This window comes from Anopheles cruzii, chromosome 2 (assembly GCF_943734635.1).
Source record: "Anopheles cruzii chromosome 2, idAnoCruzAS_RS32_06, whole genome shotgun sequence".
In the NCBI taxonomy this organism is placed as follows: Eukaryota; Metazoa; Arthropoda; class Insecta; order Diptera; family Culicidae; genus Anopheles; species Anopheles cruzii.
The window spans coordinates 16,625,898-16,644,132 of record NC_069144.1 but is presented as its reverse complement, the minus strand read 5'-3'; the positions used below and the strand labels follow the sequence as shown (position 1 = coordinate 16,644,132).

Below are 18,235 nucleotides of genomic sequence, written 5' to 3'. Positions count from 1 at the left end.
CACCACTATGCGTTCGATAGACGATATTCTGGGCGTTGTTGACCAAATGTACCATCCGCCAAGCATACAAAAGTGTAGAGAAGTACTGTTGGTGGTGGAGCAAATAGTAGGCATCATCGATAGGTAATGGGCATCTTCAATAGGTGTCTCCAGCACTTGCTCGGAATAGAGAGCTAACTAATCTTTTCACACTTCTTCAACAGGTTCGAATTCGAGACGCCAGCAAGTTGTACGATGTTGAACATGTTATACAAAGTGTATAACCTATGTGTGCAGTGTCTACCTATTGCGGAAGTCTGGATGGAAGAAGCGGTGTTGGATTTATTATTTGACCGTCGTAACCTTCTGCGCCAAGCTATACACTTTTGTGTGACTCGGCTATCGAGATCATTTTGATTATTTTCTTCTCTTCTCGTATGAAATACTTTTTCACCGCTTTATTCAATCTTTTTTTGAGTTGAGCAGATGTTTCTCTTTTTCATCATTTCAAACATATGAAAATGTGCATTTTCTATATCGAATAAAATAAAGTTTTAGTGGATGGTTTGTACCGGCCAAAAACCAACTGAACGCTTTGAATTTATTTGATTTCGTATGTAACGTGCGTAACGCATAACGCGGCGTTTGACAGCAATATTTTACAGCAACTGACAGCACTGTCTGAATTATTATTTTCCCAGGATTACTTTTTAACATTGCGGGAAAATTTAAATTTAAAATTAATTTTAATTTTAAAATGTCCTGTTTCTCCTATTTTAGGCGTCTAATTCATCGCCCTTTCGCCGTAGGTAGGTATCTATATATATAAAAATGGTTGTTTGTCACCGTCTGTGCCGCATGTTCTCCAAAACTACTGAACCAATCCCATACAAAATCTGGGTTAATGTTAATAAAAAATAATGTTATTGTTACAAAATCTGGGTTAAAGCTCGGATAATTTTCAAGCAATTTAAGCCAAGTCACCAAGAAGTTCTCTGAAACGCCTCTCAATCGAGAAAAATGGATGAAATGAGGCGACTGCTAGTATACTTATAATAATTCAGATAATCTCTTATTAAAATAAATCAGCCGGTTAAAAATAAATAAATAAATAAATAATAATCAGATTATTGTGTCTCACACATAATGGCAAAATACAAACTTTATGATAAAAAACCATATATCATTAAAATCTTAATTTTTAATGTGCATTAAATAATTAATGTTTAATGTTTTTAATTTTGTTCTCAGCTTGAAAAATTGTGGAAGATTTGAAAATCATAAAACCTATTTTGTTAATTTGAAGTAGCAATCAAAGTAGCGATGGTTGGTCGATCATAGTTCACATTGGTCGTTGGCGTTTGTTCAGTCGGTGGTTTTCGTTTGGTCTGAAAAAGTTAAAATTTGGTGTGGTGATGAATGTGAATAACGATAATACGAAAAGACGACGGCCGCACCGATACACTCATGAACAGAATTACAACGATTTGAGGGATGGACTATTAAAAACAACTGAATTGTTGAAAGATATCATCCTCTCTAAAAGGCAATCAAAAAAGGAATTTCAGTTTCTTGTAACTGAATTAGGAAAAGATGAGACATATTGGCGAAAACAGTATAAATCAATGAAAGCGTTAAAAAAATATAGGCACAAAGATGCCATTACATTTAAAACGTTTGTGGAACAATACAATTACTTACCTCCACCAACAAAATACCAAAAACGGTTGTGGCGAAACCAACGAGAAGCAGAGCTCCGTCGTAAAAAATCAGCAGCCAATCCAATGCAGGTACATACAAATTATTGAGTAGTAAACGTAAACGCTAGCCTTTTTTCAAACTCTTTATTAGGGGTTGAAAAATTAGCTTTTCTTTCTGTGGGGCGCGGCGCGTAACAAAAGATATAATGATGAATGATGATAAGTCCCACCTCTTACCCCTGCATAGGTTTGAGAAGGACGGATTTATCTATCGATAATTACAAAATTATAAAAATCAGCGAGAGGGGGCATGGGGGCAAACTCCCCAGAACCATGGCATCTAGCTTCACTCCTTTTACAACGGTCGCCATCCCTTACAGTGTTAGACAATGCATGATGTCCCCCACTTAAAAGGGAGGGTCCACTCTCCGGAGCATAGCTAATAGCAATGATTCGTACAGAATGCCCACCACTTCCTCATTTCCTACTCTATCAATAGGTTCCTGGTTGATAACAATAGATAGCCGGATATCAGTTGACTTCGCTGACAAGATCAAATATAACAAATTGTGTTATTTTTCATTATAATTTTATTAATTTTTTTCTTTCTTTTATTAGCTCAGAGTCAATTCAACTACAGGAACGTTGGAAGAAACGGAAAACGAGTGGTGGTTTTCCCCATCTGACTTCCTGCCGGAAGACACGAGCAGCGAGGTAAACTGTTGTTTAAAATAAATATTATGATCACTTATTAATCTAGCAATTTATGCTCCACCAGGGGGGGTCCTTCGAGGAAGAGCATCTCGAAATGGGCGATGCAACAACATCATCCAATAGAAGCGCCAGACACGCCCCGCCAGACCACCACCTAACCTACCCAAAAATAGCCTTCCCAATTAAAAACCATAGAGGGCTGATCGATTTCGAATTGGCAGCTAGAGACGTAAAAGAATGCGCCACTGGGTTGTCGCAGATGCTGCATAATTGGAAGGAAGCCACTACAATAATTAACTTGCGGCAAAAAGGAGCGAAAATAGTACGAAAAATATTGCTCATTTTTTTCGACGAAGAATTTTTGGCGACATGTTCTTGGAAATTATTAACAATGGGGGAAAAAATAGCCCTGAGTATTTTTAAACATATTTGGAAATCTATTGCACTAGCAATTAAATTAACTTTTGATTCTAGTTTTAAGTATAAGGTTTTTGAAGCGAAGACGATTACTATTATTAGAAATGTGCATAATAAATACCAAAAAAATAATACATAAAAATACAATTTACCGATGCTTTTTTGATTTATGCTTCACGGTATTGCTTGGCGTCGAGTTACTGTTGCTGCTGCTGTTCACGTTGGGCGAGTCCTGCACTAAACTGCCGCTACCTCCTCCTCCATTGCTGCTTTCCTTCGGTGTCGAATTCGGCTCGATTGAGGAAGCTCGATTCCTTGGTTTTCGACTGACTGGCGAGTGTTTTGCTGACGGAGATTTTCAGCGTTCAGTTTTTCGATGTAAAGAACTATCTGGAGAAAATCTATAAAATCCCGGTGCAAATCATCTATATGGTCACCTTTTACGTTCTAGCCCATCTTTCGCACGGAGGCTGCTTAAGCTTCATGATTTTCGATCCTGGGAAACGCATACCAACTTCACTACCCGTGCTGGCCAGAAGCTGAGCCGGATGCCGAAATAGAATTTTTCGAATCGATGAGAAAAAACAACGATAAGATAAGATAAATAAGACGAGTAAGTGTTAATTAATGTTGTTAAGCTTTTGTTCGTTCTGTTTCCGTTATTTGGAATCGATATGTAGTTTATACGACTAGTTAACTTATTATTATTATTGATCATTACTGTTTCTAAAATATGTTACACTCATCCGCCGGTTTTGGATGCATTGTTACCCATTACATGATTTATAAATAAAACTTCGAATTGTCTGTTCGTAATCCTATTAATCTTTTTATTACTCTGAGGGACACCAATTCAGCAACCAGCGAAAGAAACAATCGGGTCATAACTTGCAACTTATTTAAGGCCCCTAAATTTGGCTCACAAGAGCAACTCTCTTTACTGCGTTCCGTCCACAAATCGAAAAGCCACATTTACCATCCAAAAATCCCCATAAAACCCAAAACACACACCACACCTGTCATCAACCGGCGGGTTGATATCATGCAATCCGGACAAGGCACCCGTTCTCCTCCCGAAGGCCATTATCCTTACAACGCGTTTAACCTTTACTTTGTTAACTTTTGCGATTCGCGTGCCTCAACTGTTGGATTCCTCCACTGTGGCCTCGTTTCGATTGGGCCACTAAACGAACTTCCCGCGGACAAGCGGTGGCGATTTTTCATCCTCGGCTCCGGGTCCAGGGTTTGTTAAATCGATGGACCGCTCGCTCGCCCGCACGATCGTGAAACAAAGACAAATCCCTTTCCAACTTAGTGCTCTTCATTCACTGCCTTTCCGGTGCAGGGACCTGAAGGGTACCAGGATGAAAACGAAGGGCAGAATACGATACCAATTCGGCGGCCTAATCGATGATAATTGGCTCATTAGTAGAGATAGACTGTCTTTACAACGATTCGCACAATTTGAGCAAAAAACGGGCTGCCCCTAACAAACTGAAGAAACTTCACCACAAACACGTGTAAAATCGAAAAGCCTTATGTTGGCCATGTTAGCAATCCAACTCGCTGTTGGGTGTAATCGGATCTCCGCGACGGAACACGAAAACTTTAAACCGAAGCAAAAACAAACTTCAACAACACATTGCCCTACACGTGTTTCCACTACCGGTCCGAAGCGCCACAACTGAAAAAAGCGCGCATTCCACCACACAGAGAGAGAGAGAGAGAGCATCGTGGGTCGAGCCTCTACGTGCAGGACCGTTTTCCGGCGGCTGTTACACTTTCAAGGCGCGTATTTTCGTGTTTTGTTTTTCGCAAACAAACACTAACTTTAAACACACTCTGCCCCCGAGAACCTTAGTTAAATTTAGAACTCGTCGTATCTCAAATCGTACAGGTACACCCGAGAGAGCCTACGTTAGGGGCTTTGAACCGACATGCTGCACCGCGCACCGCAATCGGCGAATGCAAGCGACGGAATGGTTAACGTTTATTCGTCGGTTCTCTGGGTGCGCTACTTCGTATCTGTTGCATAAGGGAACTGTTACTTGTCCCTGGTCGGGGCACCACCCAGCACACAACACAGTTGCATGGTTGTTTTGAGCCCCTTTGAAGAACGGAATCAGCTCCATCCGGCACTTGAGGACACAATTTGTCAACACCCACCGAAAGCCACCGATCACGCGGAAGCAATTAATCGACCGAAATCCGGGGCGACCCGGGGTGTGACTCACCCGGCGGAACGTGCACACGTGCGAAGACCACTCGGGGCTGTTTTCTTCACGAAATTCGCCGCCAAACTGAGCAGACGGACGGAGAATCAGAATCGGGAATCTCGGCGCGTGTGTATCGCGCGGTCGGGTTTCTCGATGGAGCGCGATTGCCATCGGCCACCGAACGCACCGTGTTGCGCCGAATTGAAAACACGTCGGTTGTTTGTTTGAGGTTTTTTTTGTTATTTATTTGCTTCTTGTTGTCGATCTGCTTCAAGCCATGTGCCACTTAGGACACGAGTCACGAGCCGAGTCGAGAAGCTGGGCCGTTACGAGCCACAGGCTGTTTAATCATCGTTCGCTATTCAACATAGAGAAGGAAATATCGCGGTGCGTTAAGCCAGAAACGGTAGTAAAATTAGTTACTTAAAAGAAACCATATGGGGAAAGTGAATGGAAACCACGAAAAGCATGAAATTTAAAACAGTTTTTTGCGAGTACCAACCAAAATCCTGATGGTGTCCCAGCTTCCGACTGTGCCTACCTTTACGGCCCACAAGTGTAGTGCCACTGTGCGCCACGCTTCGTTTGATGAATGAAAATGATCTCCCCCGTCACTGCAAGCCATTTATTTTTATCGCCACTTCATAAATACGATCAACTTGAGAGGTAGCGATCAGCGTCGGAAGTGTAGATCTTTAATTTTCCCCCCAAAACAGACGCCCACCGCTTGCCCAACCGAAGCCACAAACAAGAAAATATGCCGCCGCCGGCCGAAGCTATTAATCTTCCATTAGGAATTCTTCGAATCGATCAAGCGTCCACCAGAGCGACTGTGGCCATACTTTATCTTACCAACGGTAACGACGAGGTGGTGTGTCCTTCTTGAGGGACACTTGCATTCCTCCTCCCGGCAGTCCACCTCCAGCCAGTGGCACGAAAAACCGCGCGGAACGATGTCGTCGCAGGGTTGCGCCTATTTATACACACCAGACACCGCACCGCAGTAGATGATGATGCCCGTCTCGCGGTTGAATCGCATTTCCAGCTGGCGGCACTATTTTGTGGCCCATTAGAACCGCATACGCTCGGAGCATGATATGCTCGTTACGCTTTCCCACCCACTCCCCCCCCCCCCCCCCCCGTTGGGGGGGGGGGGGGGGGGGCGTGCTTTTTGACAAAAATTAAAAGCGAACCAGACAGAACCGACAGCGTCGTCAGCCAGCCAGCCAGCCAGCCAACCGATGGACCGGATCGGTTTCATTAATCACACACCAAACAGTCACCCAACGATCCTCACGGTGGGTAACAAATGCTTTTCTAATGGAGATGGTCGCGCGTCCCACGAAGCGGTGCGCAACGATCGTCACACCCGACTGTCGAGGCTGGCTGTGCCCCGCATGCGATGGGCAGTTTTCGACCGCATCGCCTATTCCCGGTCCAAGCCGATTTCGTATTGAATATCCATGCTAAGGAGGGAACGAATTAAACAGGTTCACCGCTTGATGAGGAAATGTAAAAACTCTGATTGCGGGTAGCCCCAAGTGATGTTTCGAGTACAAAGCATTCGAAGTATGTTTGTTTCCAATGTGTTTGCTCCCATTCGCAGTCACATCTGTAGACGATCGAGGTTTCCTTCGGGTTGATAGGTTTTTTGATCGCTCCACACACGATTGTCGGCATTTCTTGTGGCATTCTTCCGATCCGTGTCAGTCAGAGTGTGATGATCGATAAATTTTAAATGCTGCGTACCATCCACGACCGTTGGCCGCTTACCAGACTGGACAGACTGGCGTGTATACGATGTGTGTTGCCGAAGGGAATGCAGAATAAAAATGCGGTTAATGATACCCTGAAAGTAGCTGACCAATAGCTTTCTATCTAATCCTTTATCTATCTTTTTTCTTCCTTTTTCGCATCATCCGCAGGTGACGGTAATTAAAGAGTCGCTTATCCCCCAACGTACATGTAAAGAAATGCAAAAGTAAACGGATGATGCCCATTTTTCCGATATCCGCCGAACCGGAACCACTTTCTATTTGTCGGTACCACATTCGCAGCATCGCCAAAGCATCGACTTTCCGTTGCCCAGGCAACCGAAGGTAGGCACGAACAGATTGTCCGCAAAATTCGTCGCCAAACGGTGGCCACACCGATCGGCCGCGGGGTAGTGACTGTTCCGTTTCGTACGCACTATTCCGAAACGGTCCAAAAAATAGAACCGTGCTCTACTTTGCCACACAACCCGGTCGGTCGGCCCCATTGCGAATGGCTTGCGATTGCTTCATACAGGCACGATGCAGTGTCTGAAACCAAAACGAGAGCCCACCGGTGGGGCCAAAATGCTACATTCGCGGGGCTCTTCGGCCGAAATTTACCTTCTCATCGGACGCCGCCGTGCGTCGTCCGTTAGGGGGAAGCTTCAGGGGGTTCAACTTTAACCGATTCATCCCGACTCTAGTTTACTTTTTATTACACACTGCCGCACATCACATCCATCATTACTGCGCACGCAAAATACAACCGAGAAAACAGAACCCTTTCCGTGAAACACACAAGACGCAGAACAATTTATTTTGCCATAGACCAAACATGTAATTCGAACAGAAATTAAAAGGCGCAATACATAAACGAACACTGTTTTAAGGGCACAAGCAAGCTCGAAGCCGACAAACTCGCATCAATCCGGATTTGTTTTGAGGACCACCGTTTGACAGCAGCTTCTTCAATCGGCAGGGTTGACTATGTTGACTAACCAATTTGTCCGTTATAACGCGAAGTTTAGCACTTAGATGCAACAAAAAAATTATAATTACTACTAGTAAAGTAGAGAAGGATTTCATATCACATCGCCCTTGAATTGATGTGGAAAACTAAGACTTTTAAAACGTTAAATGAAAATATGTTTCCCAATCATCCTGAATTTGAACCATCAGCACCGGCTATCGAACTGACAGCTGTCAATTTTTTTTCTTTGGCATCACTTAAGGTTTTTCTTCGACTTCGTTCACAAGCGTTGTTGTTTGGAAGCGCTTTCAATCTATTGTTTTGTTTGAGCCCCGATGTTTCGCTTACTATATCAGGTGACAACACACACATTCCTCTTTTAGTTGTTTAGCTTCTCCACTTATCGACTGACTACTACCACACACACACACACACACACGCCCTTAAACACCACTGTTTAACGTTTCCGCCGGACGTTTGCAACCTTTTTGCCGGATGACAAGGACAGGTGAAAATGGGTAAGTTTGGTGCGTAAAATTGATAGATCCTGCCCGCATTACTGACATTCTCAACGTCCTGCAGGAAAGATCGACGAAGGTCTCGCAGCAAATCGGCTTCGCCTGACCGTAAGAAGAAACGGTCGGCGGGTCACGATCGCAGCAAATCGGGAAATTCACGATCAACGGCCAACAATGGCAGCGTTGTGGTGGTACCATCCGTTTCGTCCTCGAGCAGCAACAGCAGCAGTGGACGGCGTGAGCGTCACCGGGAGGACTACCGAGATCGCGAACGGGAACTGTGGGAACGTGAGAAGGAGCGCGAAAAGGAACGAGAAAAACAACGTGAACAAGAGCGTGAACGAGAGCTGGAGAAGGAACGCGAAAGGGAAGCGGCCCGCAAGCGAGAACGGGAGAAGGAACGAGAAAAACTTCGGGAGCAGGCCACCAAGTAGTGAGTACCCACCGATCGTTTCGAATCCCGTGAAATATGGTTAAACAATCTTTTCTCTTCTCAGTGCACAGAGCGTCAGTAGCAGCGGAAAGCAGTCCAAGTTCGACCAGATGCCGCCCGGCATGATGGCTCCTCCGCCCTTGCTGCCGCCCACGGTTGTGGTAGTGGAAAAGCTGGCAGACGAGAAGAAACCGTTGCTGAAAGTTGCTGAAAAACCTAAGGAGGAAGTGTACGAAATTCCGGCGGCACCGATGGATAAGGAAGAAGAACAGCGGCGCCTGGAGCAGGAGATGACGAAACGACGCGAACGGATTGAGCGGTGGCGTGCGGAGCGGAACAAGAAGGAACAGGAAATTAAGAAACCGCTTCCGGTCATTGTTGCGCCGACCGGGCTTTCGGCGAAAAAGTGGAGCCTTGAGGACGACGAAGAAGATGAAGAACTGGAGGATGGAAAAGACAAGGCGGGAGAGAATTTGGAGCCGGAGGAGGAAGAGATCGATCCTCTCGATGCCTTCATGAAGGAGGTCAACGAGGAGGTGCGCAAGGTGAACAAGCTGACGAATCCGCTCCCTAAGTCGGACGGAAAAACGTCTGGAGGCAGTAGCGGTGGCGTGACGATCATCACCGGTGTGGCAAAGCAGAAATCGGAAACCAAGAAGGGAGAACTTATAGAGCAGAACCAGGACGGGCTGGAGTACTCGTCGGAGGAGGAGCAGGAAGATATCAAAGATACAGCTGCGAACTTGGCAAACAAACAAAAGAAAGAGCTGGCCAAGATCGATCACTCCGGGATCAACTATTTGCCGTTCCGGAAGGCATTCTACGTCGAGGTGCCGGAAATTGCGCGCATGACACAGACGGAAACCGATTCGTACAAGAAGGAACTGGAGGGAATCGCGGTCAAAGGCAAGGGATGTCCGAAACCGATCAAAACCTGGGCTCACTGTGGCGTTTCGCGGAAAGAATATGAAGTGCTGCGCAAGTTGGGCTTCGAGAAACCCACCCCGATCCAGTGTCAAGCCATTCCGGCCATCATGTCCGGGCGCGATCTGATCGGCATCGCCAAAACGGGCAGCGGCAAAACGCTTGCCTTCATCCTGCCCATGTTCCGACACATCCTCGATCAGCCACCACTGGAGGATGGCGATGGTCCGATCTCGATCATAATGACACCAACACGCGAACTGTGCATGCAGATTGGTAAGGACATTAAGAAGTTCTCGAAATCGTTGAATCTCCGCACGGTATGCGTTTACGGAGGAACCGGCATATCCGAGCAGATTGCTGAACTGAAACGTGGCGCAGAAATCATTGTGTGCACTCCGGGCCGCATGATCGATATGCTGGCGGCAAACTCGGGGCGCGTGACGAACTTGCGTCGTGTGACGTACATTGTGCTGGACGAAGCCGACCGAATGTTCGATATGGGCTTCGAACCACAGGTAATGCGCATCATTGACAACATTCGCCCCGACCGGCAGACGGTCATGTTTAGCGCAACCTTTCCCCGCCAGATGGAGGCCTTGGCAAGGCGTATTTTGAAGAAACCGATCGAGGTGCAGGTTGGCGGCCGGTCGGTCGTCTGTAAGGAAGTTGAACAGCATGTAGTCGTGCTGGACGATGAGGCCAAGTTTTTCAAGTTGCTCGAGTTGCTGGGCCTTTACCAGGAGCAGGGCAGCATTATCGTGTTCGTCGACAAGCAGGAGAACGCAGACATTCTTCTGAAGGATCTCATGAAAGCGTCCTACTCGTGCATGAGTCTGCATGGAGGAATCGATCAATACGATCGCGATTCGACGATGATCGATTTTAAGCAGGGACGGGTGAAGCTGCTAATCGCAACTTCCGTCGCAGCACGCGGATTGGACGTGAAACAACTGATACTGGTGGTGAACTACGATTGCCCGAATCACTACGAAGACTACGTTCACCGTTGCGGTAGAACGGGACGTGCCGGGAATCGGGGATTCGCGTGGACATTCCTAACGCACGAGCAAGGCCGGTACGCGGGTGATATCGTTCGAGCCCTCGAACTATCTGGTGGCACCGTACCGGACGATCTGCGTCAGCTCTGGGACACGTACAAATCGGCTCAAGAAGCCGAAGGCAAGAAAGTACACACAGGCGGCGGCTTCAGTGGCAAGGGTTTTAAATTTGACGCACAGGAAGCAGCCGCAGTGAACGAGCGCAAAAAGATGCAGAAAGCAGCCATGGGACTGCAAGATTCGGACGACGACGAAGACCTCGAGCAGGACATTGATCAACAGATCGAAAGTATGTTCGCTACGAAGCGCATCGTGAAGGAGGTAGAAGCACCGAGCGCAGCAAACTCGGGCCGCGATCAGCCCAACAATCCGCCACCCATGGCTTCGGCACCAGCGCCAGTGCCTACGGTGACGCACTCTGACAAGCTCGAGCTTGCTAAAAGGTTAGCGTCGAAGATCAACCTCCAGAAGACACTCGGTGCCGAATCGAAGGTTGCCACGCAGCAGGCGGCGGAAGCAATACTGAAGGGTGCTAACACACAGCAACTGATCACAGCGAAAACGGTGGCCGAGCAGTTAGCGGCCAAACTGAACAATAAGCTCAATTACCAGCCCAAGGACGAGGAAGAACCAGTGGCTGAAACAAACGAGCAAGTGTTCCGCAAGTACGAAGAGGAGCTGGAAATTAACGACTTCCCGCAACAGGCCCGTTGGAAGGTTACGTCGAAGGTAGGTTATTGGGTTTTTAAACTTAGCATTTTCAAACACGCCTTGTTTTCATTCGTTAATCGACCAACATAGGAGGCTCTGGCGCAAATTTCTGAATACTCCGAAGCTGGTCTTACAGTGCGTGGTACGTACGTTCCACCTGGTAAAAATCCGCCTGATGGTGAACGCAAGCTCTATCTTGCCATCGAGAGTTGCAATGAGCTGGCAGTGACGAAAGCAAAGCGAGAAATTACGCGCCTTATAAAGGAGGAGCTTCTCAAATTGCAGGCATCATCTCACCATGTCATCAACAAGGCCCGCTACAAGGTGGTTTAAGCTAAAACGCACTCGACCCGGGCCGCATTTGGCGGGTTTTATGAATTGTCTAATAAAGAACATTTTAAGAACATTGTAGGACAACTAATGTTAGCAACCAAAATAGGTTTCGTCGTTATTGTTGACTAGCTGTTCCCGGCGCGCGTCGCTGCGCCTCATTTCATCCTTATTTCTCGAATGGGAGGCGTTTCAGAGGACTTCTTGGTGACGTATCCGATCAGCTTCCCTTTTCGCTTCCCGTTACTCCTACTTTTCAAACGATCGGGCTTCCCGGTGACGTATTCGTTCAATTTCCCCTGCCCGCCTCCCGTTACTCCTCCGTTTCCCGGTGACGTATCCGATCCAATTCCCGTTGGATACATGTCAAAACTCGCATCAGCTGAGTTTGGCTCAAATTGCTTGAAAATTATCCGAGCTTTGCTGTGTGTAATCGCATATCGTATGTAATGTAATGTAATGTGTAATCCGTTAAATTATTGGATCAGCAGCAAGCACGAATATGAGAGAAAACCAAATCATTACGTTGTCGGCTAACAGAATGAAACTACTTCTTTGATTGTTCTTCAATCTTTATTATTGCTCATAAAACGGAATCATTGTACTGGAACATTGCAAAATTCAATTAGTACGACGAATTCACTTTGAATTCATCCGAGTGGTAGATCAGAACGTCCTTGTAGTACATGTTCTTGGTGAAGAAGTAGCTGAAGTCGATGTCACGATCGAACGGATAGCCGAATGGCAGATCGTCGATGTACCTCGAGCCAGATCCCACACCACACGAGTACGAGTAATCGTAGGTCGAGAACTGCTGCACCTTCGGTGCGTAATACGGGGTCACAATAAAATACCACGTCATCTCGTAGCCACTTGGCAGACCCTTAGGCAACAGCAGCCGGTCGGGGAAGCCACAGTGAGCCTCGGAGTTGTCCAGGGCGAACTTTTCTCCACCATTGTACGCGGTCATAATCTTCTTGTACAGTTCGGTGTAGGTGGTGCGGTCACGGACGCTGTAGTAGAAATCACGAGAGTTGCGAACGATGGTGTTCTTACCGGCGACAAAATCGTAGAGGTACTGATCGACTTCAACGAAATATTTCTTCAGATGCTGGAGCTGCTTGACGTCGTAGAATTTCGGGCCATAGTAGACGCGAACCACGCCCTTGCCAGCGTTCTCGGAGTATACATCCATGGTGTAAGAGAATGGCTTGTGGTTGATGCGCTTCTGACGAGCAAACACCGAGAAGTCGAAGAACTTCTCGCTGGATCCCTTGATCGGAATAACGTTGCTTACATCAGCATCGTAGTATTCGAAGTAAGTCAGAAGCTTATCAAAGACAACGCTCTTGATCTCGACTCCCTTGAAATACAGCTCCTCGTAGGTGTATGGCTTCAGGTAGCTCTTGAACTGATAATAGAACGTCAGGAATCGGTTGTACAGCTGGTAGAAGAAAGGATCACGCATCGAGGTTTCGAAGTGCATCAGAGCGCTCGGGAAGTAGTTGTAGAATTTCTTGCCACCACTGTACAGCTGACGAGCAATGATTTCGAAGTAACCGAAATAATCCTTGTCCACACTGTCAATGTTAGCGAAGACCATGTTTCCGACGTATTCCACCGACTCTGGTTTGCGCAGATCGATCTTGGATCCATCCTCGAGGTAGTAGTATCCCTTATCGATCACCTGGCGGATACGAGCTTCGTAGTCCTTAAGTAGGTTCACCTGGTAGTAGAAGTCCTTCGAGATGGTGTAGTAATCGTTGCGAACGTAGAACGGAATTCCGTTGAAATAGCTGAGCTTCGACCAGTATCCCGTCTTAAGCGGGAACTGGTAATCAAACTCTTCAATCGGTCCCATGAAGTTCACTTGACGCTCCAGGTAGTAGCGGGCAATCAGCTGTTGGTACATGTACATAGACAACTCGCCGCGACGGTCCTTGTACAGGTTGAACTTGTCGGTACCGATGAAATACGGGTAGTCCATCATGAAGTAGTAGTAGTACGCGTTCCAACCGAAGTCCTCCGTGAAGTACGACAGCTTGTCCTCGCCATAGTATTCCACTGGGTAGACGGCGGTATAGTTCGAGTACACAACGTTGTACTTGCCATTGCTAACGAATCCGAACTTCTGGTCGTACAGCTTGCGGAAAGTCACGCTGTGGATGAGGTCGGTGTTGAAGAAGTAGTACGGGTAGATCTCGTAGATGGCTGGGAGGACAACGCCCTTCAGTTGCGGGTGGTGGAACACGGCCATCGTCACGGCATGAATAAACATTCCTTCGTTCACATTCTCGCGAGCCCAGATCACGTTCTTGTAGAAAGTGTCAAAGTCCACGGAGTTGTACAAGAACGTGAACAGCAGGTACGTTTGTTTCATGTACTCGTTGTTGTAGATGGTGAACAGCTCGCCCTTGCCCAAGAATCCTGCCTTATAGTAATCGAAGAACTCGGTTACTTCAGCGAAGTTCTAAAATGAATATTGCAAACACGGAATCAGAATCTGGGCGGGGTTGGACACATTCTACATTCGAAGTACATACCACATATTTGCTCTCTTCGGTGATGTAGTTCTGCGTGTAAGGCAAGTATTCCTGGTACTGCAGAGGAAGATGGATATTCCTCAGCACCTCAAAGAAGAACTTCTGCTTGAACAGAAAATCCTTGTCGGCTAGAGAAACGATGAAGAAACATTAGCTAAACTGGACTATGCCTAAAGTCGTTAGACGCAACTTACCATACTTGACACCGGTAACTGGCTGGGAAGCGGGATAGTAAGCACCGCTGGCCAGGGCGACCAGGCCAAGGGCGATAGCTGCAACCGTCAGTCTCATCTTCTACTCTCCTTTGTGGACACCACGCTGTGAGTGATGATGATCCTGCTGGGATCGTTTTTATATGTAAATTTTGCCCGTGTCTTATCTAATTTTTCACTGTCTTGGTTGTTCTCCTTATTCATGGAATGATTATGTTGCCCAGGGTGCACACCCAAAGGCATCGAAATCCTTGATTACTGTTGCCAACAGTGGTCGGTGCAATCAGCCTATTATTTGTACAAAAAATATGCTCTGACCTGTAGTACTCTATCTTTAACTGACATATTTTCGCCGAGCGTTGTTAGGCAATCATGCATCTGCAGTGCACATTTTTAATCATGACCTTGAGCAGAGAACCAATGTTAAAAGATCTCAAATATCACCAAACGAACAACGCCGTTTGTTCTAGTTTTTTGTTTTTTTTCTATAATTAAATTTCAAACAATAAATTTGTAATTGTAGAATCGCCTATACAAATACTTATATTTCTTATTTTATGCCAAAAGAAAATCATTGTTACTACTTAAATTGCAATAAGTAGTTTCACTTTATTTTTTTCTATATATTTGATAAACAATCCGATATAATGGTGCAATCAAGGTAAATGCTAAACGATGTGGCGCACAATTAGTTATGGCAATACCAATAGCAGTAGAACGTACAAAAAAGAAGTAGAAGTACAAGAACTCGTTCCAATTCAAAAACCAGGCCACGTTTCAATCAAACTCGTTATCTATAAATTCGATATCTGTCTGTCCTGACATGGGTTTGACTTTACAATTCATCTAAATGTGGATTTAGACATTTTTAATGCAAATTTATAGATGTATTCAATTATATATAAAAAACAAAATTATCAAAATTCGTCTCTGATGTTTTTTACGTTTATTGTTATTTGTTTTTTTAACCTTAGACGAACGGACTGGGCCGTATTTTTGATTATTTGTTGCCAGAGTGCTTATAATGTTTGTTCGATGCGCTAATCATAACAGCACTATCAGTGGGACTCATTCGGCTGGTTGCCGTTTACATGAAACACCGACACGTCGGTGAAGAGCATATTTTTCGTGGGAAAGTTACTGAAGTTAATCTCGCGGTCAAACGGAAATCCGAAGGGCAGCGCGTCGATGTACTTCGAGCCCGAGCCAGTGCCACAGCTATACGTGAAGTTAAAGGTTGAAAACTGAGGCACCTTCGGTGGATAGTGCGGGGTGATGATGAAAAAGAAGGTCATCGGATACCCTTCGGGATGACCCTTGGGCAGTAGCAACCGATCTGGCCACCCGCAGTGCACTTCCGACATATCGAGCACGAACTGATCCTCACCGCGGTACGCCCGCATGGTCCGCTTGTACAGCTCGGAGTAGGTCGTCCGGTCGCGAATGTCGTAGAAGAAGTCGCGAGTGTTTCGTTTTATCTCATTGCCCCCTGCAACCAGATCCACCACGTACTGGTCCATTTCTACGAAAAATTTCTTCATGTACTGCAGCTGATTGATGTTAAAAAGCCTTGGCCCCATGTACATCCGGACCACACCTTTTCCGGCTGATTGCGAGCTGACATTCATGACGTAACTGAACGGTTTGTGATTAAGACGATCACGCCTCGCCAGCACGGTGAAGTTCCACGTAGACCGATTGTCTCCGTAGTTAAACGCAAGCCCATTGCTAATGTCCACGTCGAAGGGCTCGAAAAAGGTGACCAATTTGTCCACTACAACACTCTGCAGCTCCACCCCATCGAACTTCAACTGGCCGACTGTATACGGTGGCAGGAAGCTCTTAAAGTCCCAGTAGAAGCTCAGCAGCCGGTCATAAAACTGGTAGAATGCTGGGTCACGCATCGATGTTTCGTAGTGCATCAGAGGTCCTGGCCACACTTCGCTGGCGGATCCATAATAGTCCCCCTGCGCTAGAATCATTCGCGACGTTGTTTCGATCATCTTGTAGTAGTCCACGTTTACACTGTCAACACTGCCGCTGACGAGGTTACCCACGATATCGATGGCTTCCGGTTGTCGCAAATCCATCCGCTGACCGTCACGTGTCATGACGTAACCCAGATCGATCGCCTGCCGAATCCGCTCTTCTTTGGCCTTCAAACCGTTCAATTTCACGGGATCGTAAGGACGTAACAGGAAGTTATTCTCACGTGCTCGGAACGGTATCCCGTTCCAGTATCGCAGCATCGGGTAGTACCCGGTCGCTATAGGTGATTCCCACGTTAGCCCCTGTATCGGCCCAAGTCCGTTCGAGTGCCGTTCAAGGTAGTAGCGCGCCAGTAACTGCTGATACATAAACAAGTACAACTCTCCCCGGCGATCCTTGTTAAGACCGAGCGCATCACCGCCCAGAAACGGCGCGTAGTCCATCATGAAGTAATAGTAATACGCGTTTAAACCAACATCCTCGGTAAAGTACGACAGTGTCCCTTCGCCGTAGAACTGCGTGGCGAACGTGGCCGTGTAGTTCGAACGAGCCACGTTGTAGCTTTTCTTCGAATCAAAACCATACTCGGTGTCCTGCTCGCGACGGTTCGCTGCGTCCTGGAAAACATCGGCATTGAAGAAGTAGTGCGGATAAAGCTCGTAGATCGCCGGCAGCACGATGCCCTGCAGATCCGGTCGATGCATTACGGAGAGCGTCAGGGCGAACAGGAACATTCCTTCGTTCGTGTTCTGCCGGGCCCAAATGACATTTTTGTAGTACGTATCCCAGTCGATAGCGTTTTGAAAGAAGCGATAGAGCTGCAGAGTCTGCTTGGCGTACCAATAGTTGTAGATGGTGAAGATGACTCCTTTTTGCAAAAATCCTTGCTTAAATGATTGCATAAATTCATTCGCTTCCGTGAAGTTCTGTAAAAACAAAAACGTCTGCGTACAGCCACCTGAACCCGCAACCGGTCGGATGACGTTTGCGCTTGCTTACCAAATATTTGCTCTGGTCCACGATCCATTGTTTTGCGTGAGGCAAGTACTCATCGACAGCAATCGGCTGGTGAAGATGACGCAGGATTTCGAAGAAAAACTTCTGTTTTGCAAGAAATTCCTGATCAGCTGTAATTAGACCACATATCAATCCAGTCTACACCATCGAGCGACACATGCTGTTGACTTAGCTACCATATTGGACGGGAACTCCGTTTACTTTTGTTTGCGATGTTGGTACGTATGTGCCAAAACTAATCGGCAACAGGGCACAAAAAATGGTCAACAACCAAAAAGTAGTCTTCCTCATTGTAGCGTGAGTTTGCTCAAGTGCAGCAGGACCACCAGGGGCGTCGATTCATATTTATAGATTTTCTTAATGCGATAAGCCGGCGATAGTGGCCGCGTCTGTTGGAGGCATGAAATGATTGCATGGCTGTTGCATTACACTTTGAATTGCTAGCGGTTTGGCGCATTAGAAGTTTGCACTGATAAGCTCAAGAATCGCTACGTTTGCATCGCCACACGCTGTTCGAATGTCATTCCGTAGATTATCGTGTCATGTGCTGAATTTAACTAAAACATCGTTGTACAGTAATGTACTACTGCATGTTCCGTTGCATGAGTAACGATTTGGCTGTACAGCGGTTCACTTCTTATGAAAGTATTGAAAAATGGCACACGGCAACGGCTCTGAACGGCACACAACGATGATTGTAAAATCTTCATAGGAAAAACATTTGTCCAAATAAGTTCCCAAAAATAT

At 46.3% G+C, this 18,235-nt stretch overlaps 3 protein-coding genes across 3 annotated transcripts; 1 reads left to right on the top strand and 2 right to left on the bottom strand.

Annotated features, from left to right (window-relative positions):
• Nucleotides 1–8,245: 8,245 nt before the first annotated feature.
• LOC128277021 (probable ATP-dependent RNA helicase DDX46) lies at nt 8,246–11,784 on the top strand. Its single transcript, XM_053015475.1, has 4 exons — nt 8,246–8,268; nt 8,333–8,701; nt 8,766–11,415; nt 11,488–11,784. Exons 1-4 carry the CDS (start codon nt 8,246–8,248, stop codon nt 11,728–11,730), a joined length of 3,285 nt encoding a protein of 1,094 aa, XP_052871435.1. The 3' UTR covers nt 11,731–11,784.
• Nucleotides 11,785–12,327: 543 nt separating this feature from the next.
• LOC128269450 (hexamerin-1.1-like) lies at nt 12,328–14,583 on the bottom strand. Its single transcript, XM_053006914.1, has 3 exons — nt 14,465–14,583; nt 14,271–14,398; nt 12,328–14,197 (listed from the first exon to the last, which is right to left on the bottom strand). The coding sequence occupies exons 1-3, from the start codon at nt 14,559–14,561 to the stop codon at nt 12,353–12,355; spliced, it is 2,070 nt and encodes a 689-aa protein (XP_052862874.1). The 5' UTR covers nt 14,562–14,583; the 3' UTR covers nt 12,328–12,352.
• An 839-nt stretch (nt 14,584–15,422) lies between these two features.
• LOC128269139 (hexamerin-1.1-like) lies at nt 15,423–17,789 on the bottom strand. Its single transcript, XM_053006515.1, has 3 exons — nt 17,665–17,789; nt 17,471–17,598; nt 15,423–17,397 (listed from the first exon to the last, which is right to left on the bottom strand). The coding sequence occupies exons 1-3, from the start codon at nt 17,777–17,779 to the stop codon at nt 15,541–15,543; spliced, it is 2,100 nt and encodes a 699-aa protein (XP_052862475.1). The 5' UTR covers nt 17,780–17,789; the 3' UTR covers nt 15,423–15,540.
• Nucleotides 17,790–18,235: the final 446 nt, after the last annotated feature.